The 15,644-nt window shown below is 35.0% G+C and overlaps 2 protein-coding genes across 5 annotated transcripts in view; both read left to right on the forward strand.

Annotated features, from left to right (window-relative positions):
• The window catches only part of LOC123525810 (ciliogenesis and planar polarity effector 1-like), a 54,059-nt gene extending 49,291 nt beyond the window's left edge, over window positions 1-4,768 (forward strand). For all 4 annotated transcript variants that reach the window (XM_053538302.1, XM_053538304.1, XM_053538305.1 and 1 more), the window contains 4 exons: window positions 807-917; window positions 2,133-2,249; window positions 3,155-3,333; window positions 3,612-4,768. In XM_053538302.1, the coding sequence (XP_053394277.1) occupies window positions 807-917; window positions 2,133-2,249; window positions 3,155-3,333; window positions 3,612-3,821 (617 nt within the window). In that variant the 3' untranslated portion in view covers window positions 3,822-4,768. The remainder of the gene's footprint in view (window positions 1-806; window positions 918-2,132; window positions 2,250-3,154; window positions 3,334-3,611) is intronic.
• Window positions 4,769-12,712: 7,944 nt separating this feature from the next.
• LOC123524958 (uridine-cytidine kinase-like 1) overlaps window positions 12,713-15,644 on the forward strand; it is a 352,168-nt gene continuing 349,236 nt past the window's right edge. The window contains exon 1 of the mRNA XM_053538308.1: window positions 12,713-12,858. Coding sequence (XP_053394283.1) covers window positions 12,839-12,858 — 20 coding nt within the window. The 5' untranslated portion in view covers window positions 12,713-12,838. The remainder of the gene's footprint in view (window positions 12,859-15,644) is intronic.

A 15,644-nucleotide genomic window follows, 5' to 3' on the forward strand; every position in this document is an offset into this window, starting at 1 on the left:
AAGCTATTGCTTTAAAACTTGCAACAGTTTTTCACCATCATAAGTGGACACTGTACATCAAGAAACATAACTCTCTCCTGCTTTTTGCAAGAGTGATGGCCCTTTTTAGACTTAGAAAATCATGGGTAGGACAATATTTCTATTATACAAAAAAAATCAGATGAGCGTCAGCACCCGCAAGGCGGTGCTCTTGTTTGGACTTAACACAACCACAAAAAAAACAGTTTCTGTGCAGAGCAACAACATCTGTTCAGTTGATATATTCCTGCCTTCTTCTAGTTAGGAGGCATTGTCTACAAAGTTTGTATTATACAGTCAAACTTGTTTGTAAAGACCATCCTTGGAAAATGGAAAAAGTTGCCATTGATGACAGAGATTCCCTCAAGAAAGCAAAATTTACAGTGTGGTGAAATGGAAAGAGAAAAAAGTGCTGTTTGTAAGCAGGTTTTAACCTATAGCCTGCTGGCCACAAGTGATTTTGCCTTTGAGACCAGTGCAGACCAAGATCAACCTGCATGTCTGTCCAGGCTGATCATAGTCTGCACTGTCCGCTATTCGGTCAGTAAATTTTCACTGAACACCCCTTTGAATAATAAGTGGTGCTGCCCAAATTGAATGATTGACTAGTCCATTTTAGAAATTTAGCAGGGTAAAAGTTACAGTAGTGGCCTTTGTTAGGAGGTTGTCTTTAGCACAGGTGACTGTATATTCATAACTTTTTACTGGAATTCTTATATTGAAATTAGTACAAGGTTAGGCCTTGGTCATGATAGGTTATAATAAAATGTGTATGTTTCACCTTTCAGTTGCAAGTACTACAGCCAGACCAACTTCACACCCAGTCAAGCCCAAACATAAACCAGTCACTTACGTTGAACAGCTGCAGAAACTGAACCAGGGCCATCATAAACCTAGAGGTAAGCTTTATATCTGTCATCAGTGCTTTCTATGAAACTAAGAATAGTATATTAAACCTTTTTAGCTCATCTGATTTTTGACAAATACCTGCAAGGTTTTGTTTTCAGTTGATAGTTTGTATGGGTTAAGATTTTTGTATAGGTCCACTTTTTCTTAGTAACTAGAAGAGCTATAGATTTAGGACTTTGCACACTGATTAATCATCATAAGTTGAGTAAGTAGGCCAAGATGCTTAACTGTAACTTGAATTTATTTAGAGTTATGGCCCTTTTTGTACTTAGAAAATTGAATTCCTGATTAAATTTTTTGGCTGTGTCTGCTCTTCTTGAATACTATAAAAGCAGTGCTTGTAGACTTTGCAGACTTACTTATTATTATTTATAGGGACATACTTTGCACAAGAACCATAACTTTTGCTTGCATTTTGTCAGAATGATGGCCTGTTCTGTACTTAGCAGAATGGAATTTCTTAGTAAAATTTTCTTGTTAAAGCCCACTTTTCTCAGATACTGTTATCCATAAGAGTTATAGAGTTGAAACTTTGTAAACTTGTAGTGCTTAGGCCAAGAACTATAACTCTGTCTTGCATTTTCATATAATTTCATAATTCTTTATTGCAATTTTCTTATATCATGCACTTACAGACGAGCATTAGCATGCACAGGCAGTGCTCTTATTTAACATGTTAGCAGCATAGCAGTCAAAGTCATTCCTCCACCTTTCTACCATGTGGAGAAGTTGCAGAGAACTGACTTACCAGTCAAGAATGTGATAAAATACTGTAAATGACCAGAGTTAAAACTGAAATATTGTTGAAAATACCATCCATGTAAATAGCTGGAGAAGGCTTTGGCCTACAGGTGTCATACTTTACATCATGATTATCTGTGGTAAGAAAGTGATCCTTATTGCTTAGGAGCTTAAAGGTCAAGGTAACAGTGAACTTGAGACTGTAATTTTATTAAAATGAATAGCTCTGACCATCAGGCTGCATATCATAGTTAACTACGGGCAGTGTATGTACCTTATTTTTTTTAGGTCATTAGGTCAAGGATCAAGGTCACAGCCTACTTGAGGCTGAAAATTACACAGTCAGGGACAGGGCATCATGGGGGGAAATGTGTTTTACAGACAGTCCTTGTTTATGATGTTTTTAACAATTTATACATTATTTCTGAAATATAAATCATTTTATTTTGTTGTTCTATTTACAGTTGGATCAGGTACAATGACAGTACAGAAACCGATGATAAAATCTCACAAACCATTACACAAACCTAAAACTTATGCTCAGCAGTTACAAGATCTACAACCACAGAAAACATTCAAAGGTAAGTATCTCCTGAAGGGTACTGTTGACTTATACTTTGATGGATGACTTCGGATAATAAAAAGGAAAGATAGTGTACTATTGATTCATACTATGGTTGATAACTTCAGACAAGAGTAATAGTTTTGTAAACTCTGCTAGTGTGAATTTATTGAGTCTGTGCGAATTCTTAATTAATCAGAGCTTTAAGTAAGTTAGGAAGAATTAATCTTCCTGTTCATGGCAGAGTATTTTTACAGTGCTTGCTCTGCCATTAATTTGGATTACTATTTGTTTCATAGTACAATAGATTGTTGCTTTTGTACTGCATGCGTACTGTGTACAATGCTAATACTGACAGATCTGCCATTGAAGTCAGAACAGTTGATAAGAAATATGTGTTAAAGACTACCTTGTGTTGAAGGACACCAGGTGCAAGTAGAAGTCTACTATAGAGTTACTGAAGTGAAATAATGAGACAGACAACTATATTTCCAAAGGCAGTAGACATAATAAAAAACATTTGACAACTGCCTCGATAGCCTAGTGGTAGAGCGTCCGCTTCGAGTGTGGGAGGTCGTGGGTTCGATCCCCGGCCGTGTCATACCAAAGACGTGAAAAATGGTACCAGTAGCTCCCTTGCTTGGCGCTCAGCATTAAAAGGGAAACTGGCCTCTTCTCTCATACCCTCGTGGCGATGGATTCCATCAGGAATGAGGTGTCGAGAGTGATTAATATAAGTTGTAGAACTTCCTTTGACAATCGACCTAAAATAATTATGTATAAACTAATAAAAAACATGTTTTTTGTAAACTGTAGTACTTTTCCTCGGGTCAGTACAACATTGACAAATTATATTTGATATAGAAGTTGGATTGAAAGGTTTTGAGGTACAAACAGAATTTAATGTAGACAATTTCATTGTAGTTCCACCAAGTAAGCGAGTACACAAACCAGGAGTTAGTCGACAGAGACCTTACAGAGATCCCTACACAAGTATGGCCCCTGATGACCTTGATCGTATGGAGACTGCCTCAGTTGTAAGTGCCTGGTCTATGGGAGATGACGTCAGGGACATCCTCTATAATGATGTGGAGAGCTCTATTGTAAGTGCAAGAATCTATTGTATTTTCTTTACATCAGTTGTCAAATTTTGCTCTCATTAATTTATTGAAAAGCAATTCTAGCATTTATAAAGATCACTTGAAATCTTCCAGCATATCAGATCCATTCACTCTAACATAAGCACTAAAACAAATTCTACATGACTGTACTTATATTTTGATATTTAATACATTTGGTATATCCACTCTTATTTTTTAATACCTTTCATCTCCAATCCATAAAAAACTCTTGAAATAAAATGGATTATAATATATTTCAGGCTGTTGGGCAGTCTGCCTCGTATGCTCCCTCAGAACAGGTCTCTGACTACTATGATGCTGTTATGGGAGATCTTGGTGATGATTATACAGCTTCTGTTGACATTGATGATTTGGTTCAGATTGCTGATGGTGGATCTGTGTCAAGTGGAAGCATGATGAGTTTTATAGACTGGGACCAGGTTGATGATCTCATAGCAGACGTCAGATAGACTGTGTTACATTCTGTAGACCTGGGTCAAATAAATTACTTGAATGAACCCAAAGTGGAGCATTTTAATAGACTGTGATATTATTTATATTATACGTTATTGCTAGAATAAGGCAATATGATAGTAGTTCTATCATTTAGTAGTATTTAGTTGTAGTATATAGACATTATTTGTATTATTTGTTCTGAAGGACAAAGATGTGTATTACAGCATTTTATCTTCTGTTACTTTTTAGAGCATTGTGAAGCATATTGACTTAGACAGGCAATAGATGTTAGTATATTTTACCGGACTGAAGTGAAGTATACTGTAATTTCAGATATTTTAAAGGGAACCAGCCATTAAATACTTCTTAGTACAAATCATGTATAAATTGATGAATTTGATGTTATTTATTAAATAGTCAAGGACATGGTGTGGTTTATCATCTGATAAACCATGAATTAGAGTTAAGATGCATAGGGGTTTAAGAATGTGGAATATACAAACATCTGAACATAGAACTATGATATATCAGACAAGGAACTGCATGAAGGCTTTGATTGTTTTTATTCTAACATGATCACAGAAATAGTATGGAAAAATATGCTGATCTGTATATTCATCATGTAGATATGGAGCTGATATAATGCTGCTTATTTTATATCATAATATACTGTCACTGGGCAATGCTTAAAACCCATTGTTTATTGCAGGATATATAATGCCTAATGACCTTCTTTGTTGAACTGAAAATTGATTTGAGCAATGTAAGAATACATCAAATTTCTGTACAAATATACGTAACGGTTGTAGTTATTGACCTTACTGTTATGATCTATGTGCCTAAATTAATAATCTGCAGAAAGTTTTCTGTATTCTCATAGAATCCGTCCATGACAAGTTTTAAATGCTTGTATGTGATACGATATTTATGTATGTTAGTAAAAAATATCAATAGACTTAAAGGCAGTTTGTTTCTTTTATATTATCCTGTATTACTTAGTACATTTATAATCAGAAAATGTGAAGGCAATTTCTGTTAAGGAGGTAGGTTACCTTGTTACCAGGGTAAATTCAAATTAGTTAAACCACAGAATTTTTTTGTATTTCGTGTAAGTTAATGTTTTAGCCGCTACAATCTCAAGTTTATTTATCTCTGTCCCTTTAAGTACAAGTTTTATCCAGGTTTGAAGTACATGACCCTCCAAAGGTATTTTATATTGAAAGAAGAAGGAAAATACGGACATTTAACACTTTACAGAGTATTTCGATTTCACTGTTATCCGTAGAAGTCTGTGTAGTTGATAACTTAAAATGTATATGTAGCGGGGCTTATGTTTCCATGGTAATGCATTTTCTCTCAATTTTAAACAACTATGTATGATAATGGGTTTTTCGGCGGCTTCAGTGCCATTCTGTTAATAATCAACATGGAATATTAGGGTAATATTGTTAGCAGTATACTCAACACTTTACATGGTACCCCATTTATTTTAATGTTTAAAGTAACCATGGTAGCAGAGATGTTAAAAATATTATATATCTTGCTTTTTATTGTAATTTCTTTGAAAAAGATTAAATAAAATTAATGTTCTTGTTTAATGTAGCTTCAAAATATTTTATTTCTAAAGTAAAAGTAATATGTTTACATGGTAACATTAATTCAAGAAATCACTATTTTCTACTGAAATTTGAACAATTTTAGAGCATAGTTTAAGTATATAAGTACCACAATATCAATGGAAACGGAAAAAAGGTATTACAAATCAAATGTCATAATTTTTATTTGAAAATGGCTGTAATACATTTTGTAAGTAACCTTTCACTCAGCTATATTACCAATAACAGCAGTTACCATCATTCCTCATAACATTTCAATATAACTACACAAAAGCCGCAAAATATTGATTATTATTCAGAGCGAATGACTCGTAAAAATGTTTTAAATAATGGCTGTTTAAAAATAGTTCAGAAAAAATCCTCAAAATTACATACTTCCAAGAAAAAAGCTATTAATTTTGCGTGGTAACTGACATGTAACGTCATGACGCCGATGAAGTCATTTTAAGGCAACAATGTTTTGTAGCGTTTCTGCGATAATTTATTCATTATTTCGGCATTATTAAAGGTCCAATACTAAGGAAAGTGAATATTTTAATTTCTTTTAAAAAGCACAGAAACTATTTCATTTTATTGGAAAATGAAAGTTGGTATGTAGAAATTCGAAATAAATCGCAGTATATGTACAATAATTTTTCTATGAAGTATGAAGAAAGTTAAAAAGGGGGGTCATTCTGTCGATTCATTGAAATTTCAACATAATACACATACATTTCTTTGAGTTCCAAAGACCTTCTGTAAATTTTGACTTGCCAATCTTCATTATTTAGTGTCTTGCAGAAGTCTATGCACTGGATATGAAAAAAATTGCCAACTCACTTTCCCTTAGTAATGGACCTTTAAACTATTAAGCACTAGATCAGACACAGGTTCAGGATTTGTTTTCCAGAAAATTAAATATACAAACGCATTTAGTTTGTCGTAAAAGTTGTTGTAAATCCTCATGTTAGCTTCCAGTTGGGCATGCGCACATACAAATATTAAGGTAACCTACCTTCTTATCACACACATTTTCTTAAATTTCTAGAAAACATGTCAAAGAATACACATTATAGCTTTTTATGCCCCAACATAAATGTTGGGGACATATAGTGTTGCTGCTGTCTGTACGTCCGCCCGTACGACCCAAAATCTTGTGTGTCCAATTCCTCCCACACTGTTAGCCTGATTATGTCTCCCACCACACAGTGGTGTGGGAGACATATTGATTTACTTCAGTCTGTGTGTCTGTCACAAAGCTTGTCCGCACTCTTAAGTCGAAGATTTCTCATTTGATTTTCACCAAACTTGAACAAAATGTGTTTGACCATAAGACCTCGGCCAAGTTCGATAACTAGCCAAATCGGTCCAGGCGTCTTGGACTTATGGCCCTTGAATTACCAAAAATCGGTCTTTTTACTCTTGTCCGCACTCTAATTCGGATATTTCTCATCCAATCTTCACCAAACTTAAACAAAATGTGTATGACCATGAGACCTCGGCCAAGTTCGATAACTAGCCAAATTGGTCCAGGCATTGTGGAGTTACGGCCCTTGAATTATCGAAAAATTGGCCTTTTTACTCATGTCTGCACTCTTAAACGTTTCTCATCCGATCTTCACCAAACTTGAACAAAATGTGTTTGACCATGAGACCTCGGCCAAGTTTGATAACTAGCCAAATCGGTCCAGGCATTTTGGAGTTACGGCCCTTGAATTATCGAAAAATCAGCCTTTTTACTCTTGTCCGCACTCTAAGTCAAACATTTCTCATCCGATCTTCACCAAACTTGAACAAAATGTGTTTGACCATGAGACCTCAGCCAAGATAGATAACTAGCCAAATCGGTCCAGGCATTTTAGAGTTACGGCCCTTGAATTACCGAAAAATCCGTCTATTTACTCTTGTCCGCTCTCTAAGTCGAACATTTCTCATCCGATCTTCACCAAACTTGAACAAAATGTGTTTGGCTATAAGACCTTACCCAAGTTCGATAACTAGCCAAATCTGCCCAGGCACTTTTGATTTATGGCCCTTGAATTACTGATTGGATCCACTCATCCAGACCATCTAATTGGATCCACTCGTCTAAAACATCTAGAGAAACTAACATTTTTCAGAGGGGCAGATGTGGGAGACATGCGCTTTTCTCAAAAGCATCTCTAGTTTGTTTCAAAATTTCACAGACAAAAACGCTTGATTTGCAGATGACTGTAAAGGAAGAATTTTTTCTGCACAGTTGTGGCCCTTTGATAGTTTTGCTTTAATAGAATATAGAGAAAAATCTTGTTTGTCCAACTCCTCCAACACTATATGCCTGCTTTGCTTCAAACTTGCACAGATGAACAAGCTTGATGTGCAGATGACCTAAAAGGAAGGAACTTCTGCTGTGATTTTTTCTACCGCAATCATGGCCCTTTGGTAGTTTTACTATATAGAATATAGAGAAAAATCTTGTGTGTCCAACACCTCCCACACTAAAGCCTGATTTGCTTCAAACTTCCACAGATGAACAAGCTTGATTGTGCAGATGACCCTAAGGGAAGGAACTTTTGTTGTGACTATTTTTACTACAGTTATGGCCCTTTGACAGTTTTGCTGTATAGAATATAGGGAAAATCAAGTGTGTCCAACTCCTTAAACACTATTGAAAGGCTATGCTTGAAAGTGTCACAGATGAAGGACCTTCATGTGAAGATGACCATGCATAATGGACTTTTTTCTGTGGCTATTATTTCTAGAATTATGCCAATATGGCCCTTTCTTAATTTCACAAAATAGGCCATAGTGAAGAAATTTGGTGTGTTCAACTCCTCGTACACTTTTTGAAGGAATTGATTCAAAGTTGCTGAGATGCACAATCTTATCTGAATACATTTGCTTCAAACTTTTAGTGGAACATCTTTCATGTGACTTGAAGCAGAGACAGGCGTAGTTGAAAAAAGCTTGAGCATTCTTCATAACAAATTTATGGTATATTTGTATTAACTCTAATACTTAAAAACAAGTACAGTAGCTTTAAATAGATACATAAAACAAAGCTTATGTGTAAGATATTTTTATGATAATTATATTTAGAAATTTCAAGGACTATAAGCTTAAGTGATGGTACACACACTGGTATATACATTACATACACTGAATTTTTTTATAGTACTTTGCTTGTATTTATTATCACAAACCACTGTTACGTACTGAAGTACAGACATATAAACAGCTTAATGGTATTATTGAAAAGCCTGTTAAAATACACGTACTTTAAAGCATTTTTATACCTATTAATTCTGTTAACTAGAAACAGGCCGACTCACTAGATAGAGCAAACAAGAGGTTGATGGTAGGATCCTGAGACAAGGAGGTTGTGCTGCAATAATTCTAAAGAAAACGATATAATCTGAAATTATTGATCTTCCACCTCTATATGGAGAAGTTGTCAGTTATATGTGGAGGATTTGTCCTTTATGTATGGAGAAGTTGTCAGATATATCGGGAGAACTTGTCAGTAACATGTGGAGAAGTTCTTAGTTACATGTGGAAAAAATGTCAGTTAGATGTGGAGAAGTTGTCAGTTAGATGTGGAGAAGTTGTCAGTTATGTGTGGAGAAGTTGTCAGTTATGTATGGAGAAGCTGTCAGTTACATATGGAGAAGTTGTCAGTTACATGTGGAGAAATTGTCAGTTAGATGTGGAGAAGTTGTCATTTATGTGTGGAGAAGTTGTCAGATATATCAGGAGAACTTGTCGGTAACATGTGGAGAAGTTCTCGGTTACATGTGGAGAAATTGTCAGTTAGATGTGGAGAAATTGTCCGTTAGATGTGGAGAAGTTGTCCGTTAGATGTGGAGAAATTGTCAGTTATGTGTGGAGAAGTTGTCAGTTACATGTGGAGAAGTTGTCAGTTATGTGTGGAGAAGTTGTCATTTATGTGTGGAGAAGTCAGTTATGTGTTGAGAAGTTGTCATTTATTTGTCAGATATATCAGGAGAACTTGTCGGTATCATGTGGAGAAGTTCTCGGTTACATGTGGAGAAATTGTCAGTTAGATGTGGAGAAGTTGTCAGTTAGATGTGGAGAAGTTGTCAGTTAGATGTGGAGAAGTTGTCAGTTAGATGTGGAGAAGTTGTCAGTTATGTATGGAGAAGTTGTCAGTTATGTATGGAGAAGTTGTCAGTTACATATGGAGAAGTTGTCAGTTATGTATGGAGAAGTTGTCAGTTACATATGGAGAAGTTGTCAGTTACATGTGGAGAATTGTCAGTTAGATGTGGAGAAGTTGTCATTTATGTGTGGAGAAGTTGTCAGATATATCAGGAGAACTTGTCGGTAACATGTGGAGAAGTTCTCGGTTACATGTGGAGAAATTGTCAGTTAGATGTGGAGAAATTGTCCGTTAGATGTGGAGAAGTTGTCCGTTAGATGTGGAGAAATTGTCAGTTATGTGTGGATAAGTTGTCAGTTATGTGTGGATAAGTTGTCAGTTACATGTGGAGAAGTTGTCATTTATGTGTGGAGAAGTTGTCATTTATGTGTGGAGAAGTTGTCAGTTACTTGTGGTGGAAAAGTTGTCAGTTACATGCAGAGAAGTTATTGGTTACCTAAGTTGTCAGTTATGTGAAGGGATAATGTCAGTTTCATGCAGAGAAGTTGCCAGTTAATGCCAAAAGCAAATTACAACTAGTAGGGAATCGAGGAACAAATAGCAACCCTGACAACTCGAATCTGGTTTGTTTCTTGAGATGTGTAGTACATAACAATTTGACATAGGACCCTAATATGTCCTTATGGGACTCCTGCAGAACTAAAAAAGGTTTTTTAGGTTGAAGACATCACATGTCATAAATGGACATCAATTCTTTCATAAAGTTGCCTCTTCTATGTTAATCAGGCTTTACTGTACATGTACTAGCAAGAGATCTTATTCAGTCCAGTATCCTACTTGACCTTTTTTTCAATTCTCCTTGTGAAAGCCCAACCGCTTAGCTCAACTGGGAGAGCGCAGATCTACAAGGCATGGGATTTTTCAGGACTGATCCTGATTTCAGGTTTTTAACTGCTAGAATTTCCCTATTTAACATAACAGAAAATGGAGATTTCAGGCTTGAGAATGTAGGTTTTCAGGTTTTTGATTTTTGACTGAATCCCAGGCCAGAGTCTAAAAGACTACAGGTCATAGGGTCGTGAGGTTAATCCCTGGGCAGGGTGGATGTTCTCTGCTGACATTTAGTCTGAAATCATTCATGATCCACCTCTGATTCATGTGGGGAAGTTGGCAGTTACTTGCGGAGAACAGGTTTATTTATCATCCAATCATCCACCTCTGATTCATGTGGGGAAGTTGGCAGTTACTTGCAGAGAACAGGTTTGTACTGGTACAGAATCCAGGAACAACTGCCTTTTGTTACATAATTGAAATACATTAAACCCAAAACAAACACAATCTCCTCATGAAAAATTTATTACATACTTGATGCATATATGTCCTTAACATAGCTGGAAATGTTTTGAATGGTCAGCTGTCTGGAAATTCTCATTTATTTTTACCATTTATTCAAGAGACAATTATCACTGAACATAAAAAAACAATAGATACAGACATTTTATGGTGTTATTAAACAAGAAGTAGACAATTTAGTTTATCATTTGATGATGGGAAATTGTAATTTTGAAAACAGCTGACTGCCACACATTGTTGTTTTTTTTGTTTGTAACAAAATTTGGCAGTCTCAGCCTTTATATAATACAGTCAAACTTGCATATAAAGACCATGCTAGGGAGTGTAAAAAATGTCTCTTCCTTTGCATAATTGTGGTCTTTATTCATAGGCTGAAATACACTGCAAATGAGCCATGCCATGAGAAAACCAACATAGTGCATTTGCGACCAGCATGGATCCAGACCAGTCTGCGCAGTCTGGTCAGGATCCATGCTGTTCGCTAACGGTTTCTCTAATTGCAATAAGCTTTGAAAGCAAACAGCATGGATTCTGACCAGACTGCGTGGATGTGCAGGCTGGTCTGGATCCATGCTGGTTGCAAATGCACTATGTTGGTTTTCTCACGGTGCGGCTCAAATGAAAAAAGGAAATCTGTGGTCTTTAGAGTCAGGTGATCTCTGTTCAGAGGTGGGCACACAGGTTTGACTGTATTCAGATAAATGTTAACTGCCAACTCCATCACCATTTTTAGCTCAGCTATTCAAAGAATAAAGAGGGCTATTACTCTCGCCCCTGAATCGGTGTCGCTGTAGGTGTCTGCATTGGAGTTTGTGTTGGTTGAAGTTGAAACTTGTTGTACTTGCTCCTAGTGACAATGTACCGTAGTGTGACAAGATGTGTAACTCTACCTGCAATATTTCCAGAATTATGTCCCTTTTAAACAGAAATTTCAGTGAAAGTTTTTATATAAAGTTCAATATCTTCTTCGTAACTCCAGATATTCATTTTAAACATGCTGTACTTGCTCCTAGTGACAATGTACGCTAGTGTGACAAGATGCATAACTCCACTTGCAGTATATCCAGGGCTGTGACCCATTTTAACTAAGATTTTTTACAGAGTACTTAACCATGTTTTTAACCATTGCAGATACTACATTAAAACTTCACACTCATCTTTCAGTGACAGCATCAAGTCCCATAACTCTTACATGAATTTTAATAAAATTATTCCTTTTCTTAGACTTAGAAAATGGAGCTACACATTGCTCTCTCCAAAGTCAATGCAGATATTGAATTGAAACTTTATAAAAGTTATTGTGGTGATTTCTGCTTTTGACTCTTCAAGGTAGGCTAAAGTCAAATCTTGAGGAATAAAATTATAAACAATTATTTCTGGTGTAGGATGTGTAGGAAGACATCCAATAAGTGTTTGATATATACATAACTTTACATATCTCCAGTCAGTAATTTATAAAGCATTTTAAAACATGTAAAAAGCTTATTCTGTTAAAAAATTATGGCATAAGGGACTGTTACTTACTATTTAAAATGTGAACACAAAGTTTTGAAAGTAGTCAGTTTGTTGATTTATTGCAGTTTAGGGATTCATGTACATAAAATACGTAAATCTACACTGGATAAAATGTTTGGATGTTCTTTTTTTGGACAAAATTGAATGAAAAATATATTTAAACACCATTATTTGAATATTCAGAATTAATCAAATACATGATACATTTTAAACAATTGCTCACAAATTACATATTTTATTGCAAAATACATATTTAATATGTTGTTATTACTTCAAACAAACTATTATTTATCCATGTACACTGTGAAATATGAAGCTCATATAAATTTACATTTTACAGTAATGTTGTTGATTTACAATTCAAGCTAGAGGTTAACTGCATATTAAATTGTTATTATAAATGTTACTTTATGTGAATATCAATATATGAATGTATCTAATAATGTGACATGGACAGCTGCCCAGCATCATGGAAGATACAGAAATAAAGTAAGTGTAAAATATTGTTTTTTCATGTGCTTAGTTATTGAAGTTTGGTGTTAAGTTTTGAATCTAAATTCGATTTTAAAATTGAGTGTTTAAGAAATGCTTAGCAAAAGATGTGCAAATTCTACAAATGACATACAATTTTAGGCCTAAAAAAAATTCTTTGTTCCCGGTAACATGCTAAAAAAAATTAGGGTAGGTAGGTCGGAAATTTTTTTTTTGGAATTTTTTTTTATTAAGGGAAATTATTTTTGTGTCAAAAAATGAATACAAATAAGGGGGTTATGTCTTTACAGCATCAGTAAGTTGATTTCTAACATCACTGACCATGTTTAAAGCATAAAAAGTGCAGTTTTGCAAATTTTTGTTTAAATGTTGAAAAGTTATTCTCCAAGGCCATAAAAACATTTAGGATAGGGCCAAAAATTTAGGGTAGGTCGGGATACCGGAAACAAACAATTTTGTTTACGCCTTATTCAAGTAAAATAAATATTTGAAAAGAAATATGCAAAGGAGGTTTGTAAGTATTTCAAGGAGGTTTAATTAATGTAAATTGCTTTTTGTTACTTCAAGGACAAGTCTGAGTCACAGTGTTGTTGTTTTAAGGATGTAGCATACCTTGGAGCATAATAGGGTTTTGAACAGGTTACTGGCTTTAAATAAGTTGTTCAGGTTTGAACAGGTTACTGGCTTTAAATAACTTGTTCCCAAGAACCAAAACTGTCTTTAATAATAGCAAAGTTTACTCCATTTTTGTATTTAATGTTGTTTACAGTCGCCAAGTAGCTAAATAGAAAAAAAGAGGTTAAGGCAAATAAGGACTTCGGACACTTTCTATATGAATTTGCCTACTCCAAGAGTGAAAAATAAACCACTAAGAAATAAGTATTTAATTACATACACTATCAAAATACATATTTGAGATTATTTCTTAAAGTCAAATTTTCAATATTTGTTTCATAAAACGGTGATTTTTGCTTTAAATAGAATTACGTATCCTGTTATTTTACATATAAAAGCTATTTTGCTTTATACAACATTGTTCCCACCCTTGCATCAAAACCATATTTGGCCAGCATATGTAGATATTAATTATACACATTTTCCGTGACTATTGTGTTGATGCAAGGGGTGGAACAGTACTTTTAAACAAAAAATATAACTACAGTGTGTTCCTAAATGTAAAGTAACCAATACTTTTTACATTCATGTTTAATAATTTGATTGTCACATATTTTTACATCTGTTTGTCACTTAGATACTATACAAATTTTGAAAGGGTACACATAGGCATATTATACATGTATAGTAGTGAGAGAAGCAAATACTGTGAATATTATTCGTTGGGTTAAATTTTCATTGGCTTATCCTGGTTGTTTGCTGCAGTAGATTGGCAAACGTGTGCTGTAAAATACTAGCAACACACCAGGTAATCTTCTGCATGCCCTCCTCGCGACGCGCACTTCGATAGCGATGAAGATGTTATTTGTTTTCCATTTTTGTTTTTTTTTGTTTTTGTTTTTTTTTTTTTATATATTTTTCATTTCTTTATTTTTTTCATCTTCTTCTGTGCGTTTATATTTATTTCTTTTAGACACAAACTAAATGTCACACGCATTCATCACTTCATGTTCTTCCTTCTGTGAAAACTGAATTGAATATTGTTCTTTGCGGCGGACTAGGTCTAAACACCAAAAAAAGAGTCAATATGTGCACAGCAGATAATCTGATCCTGACTATAGTCCATCCAACAGAAATAACGCTTGGTATTGATATGCCTGTGATGTATAGGTCCAGAGCAGGTCATGACAGTGACGGTTTCACATTCAGTGTGATGCCACGGAAGTGATGTGCCAAGCCGCTTTCCATGCAGATGACATATACAAATACAGCCAGACGCGAAAACGAACTAAAAGGTCCAGTCGAGTTTCAGATGGAATTTTTATGCATCGGCCTGTTGTATACTTTAGCTCTACAAATGACACATTTCGAATGTGTTTTGCTCACAACTTCAACCCTGATTAGGCAACATTATCTTTAAATGGGTTGTTGTCAGACTTATCCCGATTTAACTTTTTTCCGATACAGCTTCCTTAGGCAAGCCCCACAAAGAACTGTCATTTCGGATACATTTTATTACATGTTTAAGCCAAGTGAACCGTGTCATGAGAAAACCAACATAGTGTTTTGCAATCAGCATCGATCCAGACCAGCCTGCGCAGTCTGGTCAGGATCCATGCTGTTCGGTTTCAAAGCCTATTGGAATTAAAAAAAACCGTTAGCGAACAGCATAGATCCGTGACTAGTCTGGGCAGATCCATGCTGGTCGCAATTGCAATATGTTGGTTTTCTCATGGCGCGGCTCAAATATTATCTGTGCCACTGGTACTTATCCCAAGCAAGAACCCACCCTACGGCTTGATAGGATGACTGCCTTTTCTTAGTATTAATGTTATACAGCACACAAATACCTGCCATCACTTATAACACAGCTATACAGACATGTACATGTACTTAAATATTCAACTACCTGAACCACAGTAATAAAACTGACCGGTCACTTATACATGTATATCTATGCATACATGTAATGCATCAATAACTTTACATTACGAACAGTGTATAGATAAATCAAGTACAGGTTGTTTGCAAAAATATCGCTCTATTTTTTTTATTTATAGGATTTTAATCTTAAAATGTTATTTTTTCCTTAAGTTAACTGATTTTGTCACTTTTTTCGACTGGAATTCATATATTTAAAACTTCCGTAAAGTGATGACATTATATTT

The sequence above is a fragment of the Mercenaria mercenaria genome, chromosome 3 (assembly GCF_021730395.1).
Source record: "Mercenaria mercenaria strain notata chromosome 3, MADL_Memer_1, whole genome shotgun sequence".
Lineage (NCBI taxonomy): Eukaryota > Metazoa > Mollusca > Bivalvia > Venerida > Veneridae > Mercenaria > Mercenaria mercenaria.